At 40.9% G+C, this 18,576-nt stretch overlaps 1 protein-coding gene across 1 annotated transcript in view; it reads left to right on the forward strand.

The window, feature by feature from the left end:
• LOC119744289 (von Willebrand factor A domain-containing protein 5B1-like) overlaps nucleotides 1-18,576 on the forward strand; it is a 52,810-nt gene that overhangs the window by 20,118 nt on the left and 14,116 nt on the right. Inside the window, exons 4-5 of the mRNA XM_038220159.1 lie at nucleotides 3,009-4,515; nucleotides 5,136-5,250. Coding sequence (XP_038076087.1) covers nucleotides 3,065-4,515; nucleotides 5,136-5,250 — 1,566 coding nt within the window. The 5' untranslated portion in view covers nucleotides 3,009-3,064. The remainder of the gene's footprint in view (nucleotides 1-3,008; nucleotides 4,516-5,135; nucleotides 5,251-18,576) is intronic.

Genomic DNA, 18,576 nt, shown 5'->3' on the forward strand with positions numbered 1-18,576 from the left:
TTACGATGTTCGTTACCATTGCAGCAACGTTTCGTCGTAACTATTCGCAGTCCACATCAACCAAACATTCATCCGTGCAAATTCATCCTAGAATCCATGAATACAAATTCGGCACGGACCGAGACATGTGACACCGGGTCGAGTGCAATTGACCCACAATTTTGCCAACGAGATTCCGCAAAACGGACGCCAACGTGGACCCTTTGCTTTAAAGTGAAATCATTTTCCACTCGCTGGAGAAAGAAAAGGCGGAGAATATTCAACATGTTCTCAACCACCGTTTTAAAATTTATTCTGCGTGATCACCATGGAAACTGTTACATGCTGAATAAAATGATGTTGGGCTGCCTTCTATAAATTTCAAACTACAAACAGTGTAGAATTTTTTGACATTGGGAGAAAAAACATATAAGAAAATGTCGTTTGAAAAGGAAATAGCAAAAGGCGTCGGTGCATAGACAAATGCTCCTTAAACTCATTCACCAGTGACCAAAATAATGTACGCTAGAGAAATAAATTTCATGGTAATGAAATTTTTCTTTTCTCGGCATCCGCCATGGGACGATTCATGGTTGACTTCCGGCGCATGAGTCTAGTTCCTTGGCCCGTGACAAAGCCGACAATTACTGGTCTAATCTCCGCCTCTCTCGCTGTTGGTGATCCTGGCTTTGGGGCAGTGCAGCTTGCAATTAGGATCACGTCATCTTTACGGGTGAATTCTCCCTATAGCGCGATGAGTAAGCAAGGCCATCGCGACGCCCTTCGCCTAAATGCACTATCTGATCCAAGTGGAGAAACAGGAACCACCGCGAGCGATAAAGATACTTAATCGAAGGTGAGAAATATGCGAGACTCTTTATTCATTTTCCTTTGGTCGTGAGACATACATGTGACGAAAGCATGAATGCAATTTGACACCAATGATGTACGAATACATTTTAAAAAAAAAAAAAAACACCTGCTGAGGCTATATATAGACCACTGTCGGGTTGTCGCAATCGTCTTAGAAGTGCTCAAGGAGGTCAGATATATATTAATGATTGACCAAAGTGGGTTGTTAAGGTGTCTGTTATAGTGCTGTTCTGTTGAGTTAATTCTTTAAACTGTAACTTCTTATTCTATTTATTAAAAGACACAAAATCAGGAATTATGAATCAAACTATTTATGCATGGTCGTTAAACATCGTTAATATTGCTCCAATTTTGAATAAATTTTATTGAAAGTTAATATAATCTTATTGGTTGTTGTCTGACGAACCGTGTGGAAAGAACTGAATACAAATACACTGTGTTTGCATTTTGGATGGCAAAACAGTCTTTTGAGTTACATTTGCAGGCAACGTACATACTAAAAACCAAATCGTGCAAAATCAAATAATACTTAGGTTTATCTTTTTGTCGGAGGCCATATATTCCCTCTCGAACTTTACGCGCACAATAGAATATTTTGAGTATTAAAACACACTAGTGAGGGTTTGGATTTCCACTGCACACAATTATTATGCTTCATTATCTGGTAATTGCATAACGGCATCACTATGTTTATAATGTTCATCGCCAGCATGTTACCGCCTTATAATCATGTTTTCGTCTTCGTTATCTTATTGAAATTCGCTGCTGCCCTTATCCATTATCCATCATGTCCATTATATCGAGGCGATCACAGAACACTGTCTGCTGTAAGAGATTAAATTTCTCTATAATAACAAGAAGCTATTCAACAGACGCTCTTCGCCCAGAAATCAAGTTGTTATCTTGGCCTCCGTTTATGATTTCAGATCCCGCATCCAGTCATTTTCTTAAGGATGCAACTCGTCTTTTTATGAGTTTCTAGTCTGGGCTTGTCAGGTCGACCCCTGGGACAACCTGTCTGCTAAGAAATTGCTTTTATAAGGTCCTGCGAAAAATGAACCGCATAATAAAGGCAGTATATGTATTCCTTTCGGAGCATAATATACTTCTTATTGTACTAAAACTGTTAAAGGTGACGACTTTACCGAATGTACAAATTTAGAGTTTATGTATTGTATGTTTTAACCACACTGATGTACATCCTATTTAATATTCAACAGATGTAGCAACTTGTTTATCAAGGTTCATAAATTTTGATTGGTTGAGGTGCTGTCACGTGGGTGCTAAATACAATGAGATATTAACTGTGCGAAATACAGTGAGATACTTACAAGCAAAATACTTGAAAGGTGGGCAGAATGCCGCGAGCTTATTTTTGTTGTACCTTATGCGTTTTGTTTCGAAATTTAATCTGAATGTCTCCAAAGTTTACAAGTATTTTAAAATGAATTTCGTATGAATCTAGTCGGAGGCCAGGGCCAGGAATTTGATAATTATTACTGTGTGCCTTTGAATATTTATGTTCCATTGCACTTATTTATTTACAGCCATAGGCAGCTCTCAACTGTCACTTCTGGTGAGTTGGGAAATGGTAAGACGAATCTGTCTCCCTGTCTAATCTCTTTAAACCTAATTACACCATATAGTGCCGCAACTGTTGCATTATGTATATACTTATGTGGGTTCAAGCAGCTAAGGAACCTGGGGTTGGATTGACGTCATGATGACGTTATCAGCGCCGTTGTAAGGTACTCTGCAGACAAGGTGGAGTATGTCAGGAGAATGTTCAGAAGCGCTTGATGACGTCATTATGGGTTAGACTTGGTGGAATTTACAGAGCATGTCTATACATGCCCACGCACCGAGACTGCAAGACTAGTTTACTTGTAAATGATGATGATAAGAAGGTGTGTACTTCATCGCTGGTCACTTTACTCCAAGTGAGTTTATCTACGTGACATTTCACACGTCCTCCTAGAAACTCTCCTTGCCCACTTCGACAGACTGGCTCCAAGATCATATCGAAATTCTGTCCATGCAGAGAGAACGTCAACGTTTCTTGTCTGGCTCCTTGAGTAGAATGTTAGAGTTTGTAATGACTAGGTGCTGACATAATTCTCTTTTCTGTGTTTCTTTTATTTCTTCTTCTTCTTCAGTCTATCTTGGTGCAGCTGCCGAGCGTGTTTCTGGATTGAGCTAGCCAACTGTCACAATGCCGGGGCTTATTGACAGGCACACTAGATCGCCACTGGCTCTCCAAGCCACAAGAGTGTCAACGTGTCTGAACGGACTGTCACTCGGTTTGACCTCATCATTGACCTACTTCAACGATGAAGACCACGTCGTTGAGGGCGTCTTTTGTCTCGCGCTGGACGAGAACACGTCAGTGACGGGATTTGAGGCGCGTATGTCCCAGGGGCGTAACATCAGCGTACACGTGAAGGACCGCTGCGAGGTCGAACACTACGACGAGATTTTAACTGGTTCGCCTGCAACTTCGCGTAACAATGGAGGCCACCATCATACCTACATCCCACCAGGAAAGTTTGCCTTGACTGAGTATGACAGTACCCGTGTATTCTGCGCAAATCTCGGCACGATCCGACCTCACGGGACGGTCACCATACTCATGTGTATCTCGTCTTTGCTTCAAACCGGTAAATCCGGGGAAGTGCTCATGAAACTTCCGCATATATTCACCCCGAGGTTAGTCCGCGAACTTGTGCCTTCTGAAGGAAAGAGCAGCGCCCATTCCTCGCGTCCTAAAGCCAAGCCTAGCCTAGTTGTAGCATCACAGCATCAATTTATCCTCAGATCTCTGATTGATATAGCCGAGGAAGTCAGCGAGACACCCAAGGAGTACGACTTTGAGTTTCAGTTGGAGGTGAAAGCCCCCGCCTTGCTTGCTGGCGTGTCGTCGTGTACGCACGCGATACGAGTCGATGCCGATCCTTACGCCGATAACGCTTCGGATGTTTTCGTGACTCTAGCCGAGCCTCATCAAATGGACCGAGATTTAGAGGTCATACTCCACCCACCCAAACCCCACTTGCCTATAGTCATCCTAGAACATGGCGACATGAGCCCTGCGGAGTATGAAAACTTCGTCAAAGTGGAACAGGAGTACTTCCGGACTGGCGAGAGTACGGAAAGCGATCAGCGACGAGACCTGTTAAACCGAATGCACAAGGATATAATGCACAATGCCGTATCAATGCTGAACTATTGCCCAGATTTCGATAGTCTAGTCCGCCAGATGATACCCTGTCGTTTCGATATCCAAGGTGAATATATCTTCATGATTGACCGCAGTGGTAGCATGAGTGGTGAATATATCGCTAATGCTCGCGAGACTCTCATGATGTTTCTGAAGAGTTTACCAACCTGCTGCCACTTCAACATCGTTGGGTTCGGGTCATCCTTCAAGCCTCTATTCGAGTGCAGCCGAGCCTACACCCAGTCCAATATCCGAGAAGCCAGTTCCTATATCACCAAGATGCGAGCTGACATGGGAGGCACGAGTCTACTTGCCCCGCTGCTGTGGATCTACCAGCAACCCGTCACCAGGGGTTGGCCACGGCAGCTATTTGTTCTCACAGATGGTGGTGTTAATAACACTGGGGATATACTAGACCTAGTGCGCAGTCACTCCAGACATACAAGGTAAGAAGGAAGATGTTCAAAATATGGCGTTTCAATCACAAAAGCCTTATTAGCTGAATGTTATTACCAATTTTTTACAAATATTTTGTCAGCGTGTTTATGAGACCTTTCAATCAATCTCTTGGGTCAAGAGCACCTGTTAGGTAGACCTTGTTACTGTACACCTGTCCATCACTTACTGAGACGCAATTTCTATTTTGATGCATCTCTAGCTTTCTCTTTTTCACAGTGATAAATACTTTCGAAGTCTTTATACCATATCAAATAGCACATGGTTTGAAAAAAGAGCCACTTTTTTTCTGATTGTACAAACTAATTGACGCTGTGCGATCGTGCGAAGGTACTCATGAAGAAAATATCAAATGGTCAGTTCGTTTGTTGCAGTTTGTTGATACTCAATCCTTAGCGATCGAAAACATTGATCCGTGTAATCAGAGAATGTAAGAGATATCAGCCGTATATAGACGGGGAATGTGTTAATTTCCACTTATACTCTGTTTTCGTGAGAGGAATTCCCAAAGCTATCACTATCCTAAGAAGAAATTTTTAAAGAGTATTCACCTCGCCAGTGTTTGTTTCCCGTTTTTCGAATCTTGTTTATGACTTTTTATTATCTGCAGAGTTCACACTTTTGGAGTTGGGGAGAACGTTTCTAAACGTCTGGTGAAGGGAATGGCACGCGCCGGTAGAGGGCGCGCTGAGTTTATCGCCATTAAAGACCGTATGCAAAGCAAGGTAAGAACTAAGAAGTTTATATCGCTGTAAATTCACAGTGGCCCCCTTCAATGGCGAACGCATTGTACAAGCTATTGTACCAAGCAACTGCCCTAGCATAATTCTTTCGCCATTGACTGGGTATCCGTGAGTGGACAGTGGCTAATGTGCTCACAAAGGTCTATACCATACAATCATTCTTTGGTTTCATCTTTTCGAATAAAATGCCATTCTTGAATGTTTTACGCGTGACGTTATGGGTCTGCCATTTTCAAGTAAATGCGTATACGTGTCCTCAAAATGGCAGATGCGTGAGTCTTGGTTGGCTCGAAAAGGGGTTGATAAAAATGCGATTTCTATCGCGTTGATGTGATTCGGACGACGACTCGGAGAATAGGGTATAGATTAATGCTGCGTTCTTTTCGCAGGTAAACAGGAGGTTGGTGTGCGGATACTGTGAATGTAATTACTGAAAAGTGAGAAGGCGTAAAAAAAGGAAGATACACATTTGAGGCAGATCGAACCGAAGCTGTTTATGCTTCACACGAATGCAAATGCCAGGGAAAGTTAATGTAATGAACAATTCCTAGCAAAACGTGCTTTTGTGAAGGCCGGAGCGCGACGTGCAACTTCGTTCACAGATTTAGTCTCGACGCATTGGCATGTCGTGCTATGGCCCTAACTCAACCATAGATAAAATAGCTACCGTACGTGTGATGCTAGTTTTCCGTGGCTTAACCAATTGTTTTTTTATCAGACACCTTTTCATGTTGTCAACTTATTGATATTCAGGCCTGAGGTTGTCAAAATATAATTAGGTATCATGTAGCCACGGGTTCCGTTAATTTAAATGATTTAGTATAGATTTTTCATCGTTGTTTCCTGATAGCGTTGAGTCTATAGGAATATAGTACATTGTTATGCAGAAAAAGAACCGGATCTGGTTATTTTGGTCTGATTGTATCATGCATGACATGACAAAGTTGTGACGTCACTTGCCTGAAGCTTTTTAGGTAAAAAAAACGTATGGATAACAGAAAACATTTGAACGAAACACATGGAACCATGTGCATAAATTTCAGAATCGTCAAAAACAGTGAAGGCCTACTCAGGCGTGTATTTGCATGTTAAACCAATCAAACGGAAATGACAAGGATGTTGTTATAATTCCGACACGCACGTTGGACAGACACGTCGTTTGGTATGGTCATTCCAATGCGCTGTTAACCTGCGACATAGCGTTTCAGAAAATGTGACCTCGTATTTAAAAAAAAAAAAGTCTCTTCGTCACATTTCTCACTAATAACATTTCAACGCACTGCATTGAGCATACTCTTGTATAATTTTGATATATTATGCCACTGGCATCAACATTGGTCTATGGATGATGAATACAGACAGTTACAACGTTTGCAGTTCCTATTGATTGTCATTGTGTCAGTTTGGGCTCCAGGGCCCAAACTGAAAAGTAACGAGCGTTTCATTGTGATGGTTTGGGTTACACAAGTGGCAGCTAAATCGATGGAATTTACATAGTGCGACCTTGGCATTTACACGCGCGCGCTGACATTTTCCTCTCATGACGTCATCGGTGGGAGCTGCATTGCCTTTGGGTGCATGAAAACAAAGTTTAACAAATCACTCTTGTGTAATTGGGAGGTAGTCCAACGATCCGTATCCGATTTGACAGGGACTTTGTGAGTTGTCATGGTGGTTTATTGATGGGATGGGTGATTGACTCGACCCTGGGGGTCCTTGTGCTTTCATGGAGAGGAGGTTATTCATTTCATGGGAGATTGTCTGGATTTGTCTGGAGGGTTCTTTCTTAAATGTCAAGACGATTTTCGGATGTTGTTTGGCATAACAAGAGATCACATTTCACGTCTTATGAGTGCGCTGTTACAAAAAGTTGAGTATTGCGTATCCGAAGTTAAAAAAAAACACCCAAAACACTTAAAACGTCTTACTACAACTTTAAGATTGAACGAAGAACTTGTTCTACATCTGGCTATTGTTTGCTTTCAAATATAGTTCCAGCTGTGAGGCTTCGTTTAAACCTCTTATGGTAAAGGTTTCACGGAGTTAATAATTGTTCGGGAAAAGGGGGAAAGTTAAGCATTCCTAGTAGTGGATTCAATGGGAATAGTATTTTGTTATTATTAAAATACTGCAGGACTATCTACCAAGTTTTTTCTGATATATGGCTAGTGATCAGTATGTTAGAAACTGGTTGTCTGGTATTTCAGACGAGAAAGAGGATATTTTTCATACGAAGGCAATTTTTCTCTGATGTTGATTTGATATATCGATCTTAGAGGCTGAGTCCGTCTTTAAAATGTAAAGCATCGACGCTCCAAACAACATTGAATTGAGTTTCTTGAACGGAATTGGCGGACGGGTGATTTTTCCCCAAAAAAATGTGCTGTTCAAAACCAATCTACTTAGGATATGAGTTGATACTTTGGGGAATAAATTGAGGATAAAAAAATATGATGGCGTATTGTGCTTGAACGCGCTTCCTGTATCAACAAGCCACGATGGACGCAAACAAGGACTCGTCTAATGGCCATCAGGGCTGTGGGGAGAAATCACCGCCACAACCCGCCCAGGTACTCGGGTCAACCCGCTCACTGAGAGCTGTTTTTCGTAGGAACACCTTTCTCTCTGGGGACAGCGATTGTCCATTAACGTGCGCCCATCAAGAAGAATTGAACTTTTGCAATTTCATTCTCCGAGGATCTATTCTCGACCTGAGATCGTGTCTAAAGGACCCCGAGGATCGGAACGAGGGAGGAACAAACAGTTGGTTGGGTAGCCGGTGCTTTTAGAGTTCAGATCACGTAGAGCATGGTTGATGGGTTGTCAAGTGTAAGTTTGTCAAGTGTAAGTTTGTGTTACATTCAACTATCAATTATTCTGCAGGTGAAATGAGAAACATGGAATCGGATGAATTTAAAGCGTGTATTTGAGGCTGTCCTTTGAAAGGGCAGTTTATTGAAATGGAACTGGATGGAAAATAGTAAAGATTTAACGTAATGGCGTAGATATTGTATAATTTGAGTAGTAGGGGAGGTGGGGGAACCGGAGCAAAATGGAAAAAATCTGCGGCAAGCCTGAGCACGCCGCTCTCGATTCTAAAAATAGTTGGGGAAAAATATAGGGGAATCCCCCGATCTCAAAAAAAAAAAATCTGACGCCGGGTGTGGGGGAGAAAAAAAAAAAAAAAAAAAAAAAAAACTGACGCCGGGTGTGGGGGAGAAAAAAAAAAAAAAAAAAAAAAAAAAACTGACGCCGGGTGTGAGAGAAAAAAAAAAAAAAAAAAAAAATCTGACGCCGGGAGAGAGAGAGAGAGAGCAAAAAAAAAAAAAAAAAAAAAAAAAAAAAAAATCTGACGCCGGGAGAGAGAGAGAGAGAGAGCAAAAAAAAAAAAAAAAAAAAAAAAAAAAAAAAAAATCTGACGTCGGAGAGAGAGAGAGAGAGAGAGAAAAAAAAAAAAAATATCTGACGCTGGGAAAAAAAAAAAAAAAAAAAAAAAAAAAAAAAACAAATCTGACGCCGAGAGAGAGAGAGAAAAAAAAAAAAAATCTGTCATCGCTAAAATGAGGTGATGTCACCACCACGTGACCTTGAAAAATATGTGAGTCACCACCACGTGACCTTGAAACGTGTTGAGGCACGATAGAAATTTGGCGTAAACAACGCGACCTTGAAAAATATGTGAGTCACCACAACGTGACCTTGAAACGTGTGTGAGTCACCACAACATGACCTTGAAACTCGAGACAAAAAAAATTAGCTCCTTACCCTGTAAAAGGTGAGGAGCTGTTTTTTAATATAAAAATGGAGAGTAATATGTTTAGACCGACGAGTATTTGAAAAATGAATAAAAAATAATATCGGTTTTTATTAAATAGATGGAATACTTTGGGACGTCACAACTTGGGGATAAGTGCGATCATCATATAATCATCGAGAATGGTTTTTTAATTTGTGAAACGTGCGGTGAAATAGTTTCACGTTATTTTGATTTTTCGGCAGAAAATGTGCAAGAAGATCGTATCAATTGGTCAACTTTAAAGAGAAACAAAAGAAAAACTGTGGAGAAACTTATTTTGTCTGTTTGTCCAGAGCAAGACTCAGAAGATGTCCAAGAAACAATCAATAAATATAACGAGCTCGTTAATTACAAAACATTGAGGGGAAATGGTTGCGTCAAACGGTCATTAATAGCGGCGTGTTATCATCACGTCGTTGGATTAGACAAAGAACGAGTTAGAGATTTATTTAAAGTGACTCAAAATCAATTTAATAAAGCACTAAAAATATACGATGACCACTACAATAAAGGCGGGGCCGAGGGTAACACCCTAAGAGGTGAAATAGAGGTATAACTCGGTGGTTCGCTTTCATAATGTTTATTTACCGAGAATTTGAACTTGTAAGTTTTTCGATAAGAGATTTTTTTTCTTTTGCCAGCCGTTCGTCTACCCGTTTTTTAACTTCTTTTTCAAAGTCTGTATCGTTTTTAATCTTTTGAAGCTTTGTGCTGGTCTTTGTTCTAATTTTCTGCTTAAGCTCGTTAAATTTGGCGAGCTCTCTCGTAATCAATAAGAACTCTTCGTGCGATATATCTCCGTCGTTGATGGCTTGAGACACGTATTCTTCAATCGTGTTAAGTTTGGAGTCTGCTAATATCTTAATCTGGTCGTGCTTTTTTAGCTTGGCGGATAATCGCCTAGACGCGATTCTAAGCAGAATATCTACACCAAAAGCGCCTATAAACGTTCCTTCTAGCACCAATCCAACGGGGGCTGATATAACACCCAAGAGAGCGGGAATACTGACAGCCCCCGCTACAACCCCCAATCCTTCTAATCCTATCTCTACGTAATTAATAGTGTCGATCACTCTCTTTATTTTTTTATAAGTGCGCTCTCGGTGGTCTCTCTCTTTCAAGATTAAAGATCGAATCTCTTCAATCTTTTTAAGTCTGTACACTTTTGTTTCTTCGTTACTATTTAATCGGAGTACATCTCCAGAAATATCGGGGTATAACGCCTTACCATCTACACTCATGTTTTTAATATAAAAAGATTTTAAAATTAAAAGATCTCCAACTCGATAATGATACCCTCACCCTTGTTGTTGAATACCTGTCCTTTTTCACCGCTGATAGAAAATGTCAGTTTGTCGATTATACCGTTTTTAAGATTTTTGAATCCCTCGGCTCTATCAATATCGGGTTTGCGCGTAGCCACGGGTACGATTTTTAAGATGTCAGAAGGACGACCATTAAAAAAGTTTTCACTCGTACTTAATTGCGGGCAGTGAATAAACAAAAATTTAAACGGATTAACGTCGTAAGACCCCGTATACACCACTTTGGGTACCAGTCTTCCTTTGGGTAAATTGAGTAATCGAGATACTTCTCTGTTCAAGCGCAATTTGAGATTGACGTCGGTTATCACCAATGTCACCTTTTTAGATTCTCTAAATATTCGAAAACTTACCCCGGGTATAGAATTTAAAATGAAATCGAACCAATCGACGTCGTACCACCCCGGTGCTATGATGACCGAACCGGTGACTCCGAGTGGCAACGGCTCTAAATGACTCGGAGGAATAAAATCTAAATCCTCACCCGTCACGATAAGACTTCCCCTGATAATTACCCCTGCTTCCCTACTATCTCTCAACTCGCTCAATTCGCTCGCACCCATTTCTCCTTCAATAAACTTTAAAGCCAATTCCTCACCTTCAAAGATTTTTCTTTCTCTAACAAATAATATTCTTACTAAAGATTGAAGCGTATTAAGTTCTAATTCAGTTTTTGGTATTTCTGAATTCATGGCGGCTAAAATCAACCCTCGCCGTTCAGCTATAATAGCTCTTTTTCTTTTGTTTGATTCTAAAACGGATTCTAGTCTATCGTCTTCGTACGCTTTTATAAGATCGTTTATAGTTTTTTGTAAAACATTTTCATCGTTAATTAAAAAGTGGTATGGTATATCGGGTAACAATCGCTCTATAAAATCTCTATCCGGCGTTCTTATGTGTACATCTGAAAGAAACTCCGCGGGTATGAGGGGAGGTTTATCCGTGGTAAACGCGGGTCTCCCATCTATTTGCGTAAACCAATCAATCTCCGTGGCGCTGGAAATATTAAAATATCCGGCGTTAAACAACACCCTTTTTACGCGTATAGATTTTTGACCGTTTAAATTATCTACGACGTCTTCTAATTTAAACGTCTGCTCATTTTGAAACAAGTGAAACCAATGCATTTATTTTAAAGTCTTTTTATATTAAAACTGAAACTAAAATAATGAGTGATTTTAAGTCGTTAAAAAAGCAGATACAATCGATAGCCGATCAGGTAACGAGACAAGTAAATCAAAATGTAGCTAAACGACAAGCTACCACCCCAGCGCATGTACTAGACAGTCCGTATCTCACTGGCGAACTCGAGATTACGGTCAACGCGTCTAACACGTTTTTAACCCCGTTTCCCGACTTAATCTCGGACTATAAAATATCTCGCCTCAATACCAACGATGCTGTACTTCGTTGGAAAATAGACCCCATGTCTTTTTATCAAAATCAGTTAAACTTTGCGATCTATTGCGCTACAACGGGCTGTGGTGTTGGAATCGATATTTTAAACTCGAACAACCGTTACGTTAAAGCCTTATTTAATTTTCATCTATACTTTACGGTGAGAAGGATATTAAACGACATGGCCGTAGCAATACCGGGAGAAGACTCGTTTGACGCTCTCAGCAACACCTATGATCGTGGAGCATTTACCAACATCTGTCGGACGTTTGTCATCGATCAAAATAAGTCTTTTAAACAGACGAGAGATCAAAAGACTTATGGCTTAGGTCGGCTTTTTCTTTGGAACGAAAAAACAAAATCGTTTTTACTCTTGCCGTTAGACTATGATAAAAACACGACCACACTCGACGATTTTATCAACCCCACGGGTGATAAAAATTGGGGTTTAGACGATCCAAAAAAACACGATGCTTTTTTTAAGCATTGGAAGGGTTATCTCGAACAAGACGACATCGTCAAAATGGCTTGGTTAGATTTTATACCCACCAAGAGTTCGTTTACCCCCGCGGGAATCATAAAGATCAACGAATCGATCAGATCTTACGTGTACGCTTTACTCGGTGCGCAGGCTCAAACAAAAACGAGCGTATTATCACCGGGCACCGGATTAGACGCTCAGAGACAATTTAACGTCATCGTTGAAGATATCATCAATGCAGTAGACGACATGGAAACGAGTATCGATCAATTTCAAGACTCTTTGCAGTATGCCAGAACGCCTTTAAATTTTGTCGTGAAACCGGGGTTATATTTAATTCCATCGGATATGAACTTGAGGGTTGGAACGCACGACGGCTATAACAACAATCTTCAAATCGCTACCCAGAGTATGAACACTGGTTTGGTACCAGATTTAAACTCACAACCTCAACCGGACGACTCTTTTGATGACACCGATGACGTCGCGCCACCAACACCCCTAGAGCCTATGACCGATGTTGTATCACCAACACTAACACCAGCACCAACACCAACACTAACACCAACACCAACACCAACACTCACACCAGCACCAACACCTGCACCAACACTAACACCAACACCAACAGTTTTAACCCAACCCACGAAACTACAAACTCACCAAGACGAAAAATTATCGTTGACGGTAGGAATATTAGCTATCGTTGGCATGGGTATTTTAGCTTACGAGGCAACGCGATAAGTCACACTCTAATCTCACAACACAAAAAAAAAGCCTTACCAGCACAAAGTTGGTAAGGCTTTTTTTTTGTTTAAACTTGATTACAACTACCATCGTTTTTGCAGGTACGCAAACACCAAGGCTCCCACACCCAAAAACAAAGCCCACACGTGTTCGGCCAACCACGACACGGACTTACTCAGCGCGTTAAATATCCAACTGAGTACGCTGCCTATGATGCCCGGCAGAGCACCCAACGCGCTCACTCCGAGTTTTTGAAGAGCAGATGCAAAATTAGCGAGTTGTTTTGAAATCCACTCTTTGATACCACCTTTTGGTGGTGTTGGTGTTGGTGTTGGCGTGGGTGGGGCACCCGCGCCTCTCACGCTAGCGACGATGCTACTCACTATCGTGCTGATGGCTAAACTCAAAGCGGCTAAAATGCTCACTACAGTCACACCTTGTTCTCTAAACAGAGTTCTAATCTTTTCTCCTAGAGTCGTGTCTTTATCTAATATTTTATTAATCGTTTCTTTGATTCTATTGATCTGACTTTTAAGTCCCTCTGAGTCGGTTTTTGCGGCTTCTAATCTGGCAGATCTTTCATCATCTAGCTCTCTTAATTTAATCCTTAAATCTAGTCGTTCTTCTTCGCTTATCCTATGATCACCTAATTCATGTTCGGCATCAAATATCTCTTGGTCTACCTCTGCGAGACGCGCCACATTAAGTTCTAGGCTACCTCTCAACGTCTGAAGACTTTTGTCTAAACCCTGGAGTTCTCTGTAATTTAACCCCTCCGTTTGAGCGCTGGTGTCGCGTTGTAAATCGTCTATAATCTCGGTTACCTCATCGGTGGCTCTGGGTAGTTCTGTCAAGGGGATACTCTCGGGTTGTACTTTTTCGAGTTTATCTTTTAGTTTGGCAAGTAGTGTTGGTTTATAGTCAGCGATTTTGAGGGTGTCGCGAATAAATGCGGTACCATATTTATTTTGTAAGGTACTTAATTTGTAATATATTCTTTGACCACCTCGTCTATAAGATAATGGTTCTCGACCTTTATATGTTTTAACGTATAGATTTCTGTCTTTACCAATTTCAAAATCGTTGGGGTCGATAAACGCGGGGTCTATATTATTTTGTTTGTAAAATGAATCAACATCTTCTTTTATTACTTTTATAGATAATCTGCTTATTGTTCCCGTGCCGAGGACGCTTTCTGTGTCTACCGGTGGTGTAGTAGTATCAAAGTCGTCATCTACATTGGTCTCTGCTACATCATCATCGTCATAATCATCATCGTCGTAATCATCTGTTCTTTCGTAGTCTGGATCATAAAATCCTCCCTCATCCATTTATTTAATAAACCTATTTAAATTATGTCGTTTTCATTATACTACCCGGTAGTATACCCTGGGCCACCAACCAATTTTGCGTGGCCAGAGATCCACTTATAATACCCGTCAATTTACCCGCATCTTCTACGCTTAGTTTGCTTAAATCTGGCGCTTTCATTTTGAGTAGTTTATTTCCTACCATGGCGTATCCCATCACCAGACCCGATATGACGGCTCCGTGATAAATCGTATTTGCTATTCCGTTGGTGTCAAAGTTACTCATCGTTTTTAATATAACAATTTTTAAATTGCTGGTTTAGCTACAGACCTAAAAGGTCTGATCTATTCCATGTCTAGCGTTTTGGGGGCGATGGGTGTAGTGGGTTGCGTGACTACCGGCACTGGCTGTACTACCGGCGCAGTCACCTTACTTTTTAGTACCAGCAGCCCCACTCCTATTATGGACGCTATAGCCCCCCACATCACCCAAGAGTTGTAGTCTGGTGAGCTCGTAGCTTCGTCCGATGTTACGTTCATTTTTGCTAATTTTAATTTCATCTGTCTATTGTGCTCGGCTAAAGCTTTACCCTGCTGAATTCGTTTAGGATTTTTAGTCTTGGTCACTCTCGTTACCGTCGGTGACGACGTTGTTTTTATCGATTGGGGCGTCTCTGTCTCTGCTGGTTGAGCTGTGATCGGTGCTGTCGCTGCTTGTTGATCTTCCATTTATTATATTAGGTTTATTAAATTTCAAATGTTTTGTTGTGATAATCGTAGCAACAAGGGGCGATATTAAAGTTCCGTACTTGTAACAAACGTCGCTCAACATACCAGCCATACTCGCGCTTATAATAGGATCAGAACTCAAGTCGTTGGTGAGTTCTTCTTCAGAATCTATAGTAACGTTATAGCCTAAAACTTGTACGGGTGTAACAACAGCTAACACTCTCGAAAATAGACTTAAAGTGTATTTACCAACGGTTTGAACAATTTCATTTCCAAATTTAGTTTCGTACAGATGATATAATTTGTCGAGTTCTTTGCTGTCAAGAGCTTCGATTTGTTTAACGGTGTATTCCTTTCCCAAGTACTTTCTAGAGTTTCCGGCTGCTACGACACCGCACAAACGATCTTTATGTTCTGCGTTGTGATCTTGTTCGTTTGTTAAAGTCAGTTTTAGGTCTTCCATTTAATTAGAAACGAATTTAATTTTGTTGTAGCTGTTGCAACTTTGTTACACAAGCGAAGGTACTCGTAGGTGTAAAACGATAAATTAATCGATATGACGATAATAGCCAAAAACTGCAAATACTCGAATATTGCTATCATTTACTAACAGCAAAATGTATTTTGTTGACGTTTGTTGATTAACAAATTGTAACGCTTGTGTAGTTTGTTGAATAGGTTGCTATTAAGCTAGGTCATATTTGCTACTAAGCTAGGTAATTTAACTTGAGCACCTAACTTATTTCACTTGAGCACCTAGGTTATTTTAGTTAATCAGCTATGTTATTGACCTACTCAAGTAGCTCGTAACTAACTGGAGGTTCGGTGTAGACGACCAATTTACTATATTTCACATCTCTCAAACGTCGTTTTATATAATCTCGTTCTTCAATGGGTACGACGTCATTTTCGTCTAACGCTTGATCAAACGATGTTTTATCTTTACAGTAAAATAACGCTAACCATGCCGTGTTTTCTCTATAATCTTTTAAAACGCTGTTGTACTTTTGGGTCAGTAACCAACAGCTGTGATTTACGTGTCTTCCGCTAAACGCCATCTTGCTTAGCGCGCACGTCTTTTTACGATATTTAATCTCTTGATCCGAAGAGCAATCGTCCACGATAAACAGCGTGGCAACACCTTCGAATATTTTACTGTAAAAATCGATCGCTTCGTTGAGCGTCATCTTGTACAATTCCGGATCGCAGAGGTATACCTCGAGATCTGCTTGAATCCACTTTCTTTCGATGTACGTTTTGTTTTTAAATATGGTAGGGCAAATGATGACTATCGCTTCAAATGTATTTTTATAGTCTGACTCTAACAGATCCAAAATCCATTTGGTTTTACCCGAATTTGTTTTGCCGACGATTAAAGCGCAATGCGGTTGTGTCATTTTAACTTAACAGAGATTTAAAATTTCCGTCTTCCAAGTTCAATTGAGCATCCATGACTAAAAATACGTACATCGTGAGGTCACCTTGACTTTCGGCTTCTCTGTTAAATTGAATGTTGATGCCTCCTCCGTCTCCGAGTTTCCTACCGGATCCGTGAGCGGAGTTGTCGTCGTTACTTCTAAAATCGAGCCACAGACCGTACTTGTCTTTTAGGTAGTCTCCGAGGTCAAAACCCGTCAAATTTAAGTCTTTAGCTACTCCGCGCCCGCTTTCGGTATCGCTGTCTCCAAAGAACTTGTTGATTTCGTTCCAGTGTTGATACTGAAACATGCCTTGACTGTAGAGTTGATTGGGTTTACCTTCTACGGTCACCGATGTTTTGGTTAGTTTTGGATTGTAAAATCGCTGCGGATTTTTGACCGCGGGATCTTTAAACAAAAACAAAATACCCTTGAGACTCCTGATGGGTTGATTGACGCTGACGTTCCAAAGCGTGTCCGATTTGTTGACGGATCTAACTTCTAGCGAGTGGATTTTATCAAACAGATATTGCATTAACCCCTTGTGTTTATTCCTGATGGTGATAGCTAGGTCTCTGTTGGTCACCACTTCGTATTCGAGAGACAAGTCTGAGATAGAATACATCGCCGCCGTATCTGAACTGTTGACTACTTTTTCGTGATCGTTAAACTTTATCTCGTACGTCAGAGGTTGTTTTAAACCGCTGGGGTAAAAAGGGTGATGCGAAGTCAGTATGTCAATGTCTAGGGGAATACAATATCTGTTACCATAGGCATCCGCGATAGCTTGATCTTTACCGCTGTTGGCACCCGCGTTAGCATCTCCAGCTCCCATTCTTAGTTTAGACACGTTTTCTTTTTCTATGCCCGAGTACGCCATGTTTCGAGTTGTCGAGCTGTTGATCCAATTGTCTTTAAAGTTGTGATACACGTCGGCGTGACGATAACTTACAATTTCGTGACCTTGAAGCCTGACGCTGATTTCGCTGACTAAATTTCTGGCCAAATTACCAAAAATGGTTCTATTGTCGTCGCTTCCACCGTCGAGTTCTAAACTAAAAGCTAATTTACAAGTGCCGGGTACGATCACGTCGTCTACGCCCAATTGAGGAAACTTAACTCTCAGCGTTTGCCCCGCCGATATACTACTAGGATTGTGGGTAATGACCACCTCTTTTCTCTCACCCTTGATAGATCTGGGTATTTTTAATAGCCTGCTGGGATTGAGCTTTTTTCCATACGCATTCATTTTATTTATACGAGTTTTAAATTTAAAGATATCTGTAAGCCAAGAAGCCCACCAATAGCGTTCCTCCCGCGATAAACGCCAGTTCTTTTTCTATTTGTTGGTCGCTAGGCTCGTAAAAATCTTCGAGTTTGGGTTCGCGGGGTAACTCGACGTTTTCTCCGGTCATTTCGTTGTAGTAACGCAACGCTTGGTCTACGTTGGAAAATGTTTCTTTAGAGGCATTTTGTTTTCTGATACGTTCGTTGAGAAAATCGAGTCGTTTTGTTCGTTCTCGTTGCCACTGATATTTGGCGGCCGAGAGTTGTTCTGTCGCTAAATCGTGTCTCTTACGCTCTTCGCTGCCATCATCCCTTAGACTTGAAAATAAAAAGTTTGAACCCGAAAAAGCTAAGGCGTTTATGATCGCACCTCCTATCATCATAGCAACAGCTGACGCCATCTATTTAATGTATAAAGCCTTTTAAAATTATTATTATAGTAAATGATGGATAAACTTCAAAAACTGTATTATAGCCCGAGCGGTTATTGGAAAGGTGAAAGCGCCGTCGATCATTTACACGATAAAACCAAATTCGATAAAAAGGTAATCAGAGATTGGCTTAAAAAACAAGCGATCTGGCAAATTTATCTGCCGGGTCCTGCATATGTACCCAGGCCTACGAGTACTTCGCGAGAGTTTGAAACACCAAACGACTTTCACCAAATGGATGTGCTATACCTACCCTGGGATAAAGTAAAACGCAAGACTTATAAATACGCTTTGACGGTTGTCGACGTTGCGAGTCGATACCACGAAGCAGAACCTTTGGTTTCTAAAACGGCGGATTCTACCCAGGATGCTATCGTCAAGATTTACGC

Source organism: Patiria miniata, unplaced genomic scaffold, assembly GCF_015706575.1.
Source record: "Patiria miniata isolate m_02_andy unplaced genomic scaffold, ASM1570657v1 HiC_scaffold_7, whole genome shotgun sequence".
NCBI classification, from domain to species: domain Eukaryota; kingdom Metazoa; phylum Echinodermata; class Asteroidea; order Valvatida; family Asterinidae; genus Patiria; species Patiria miniata.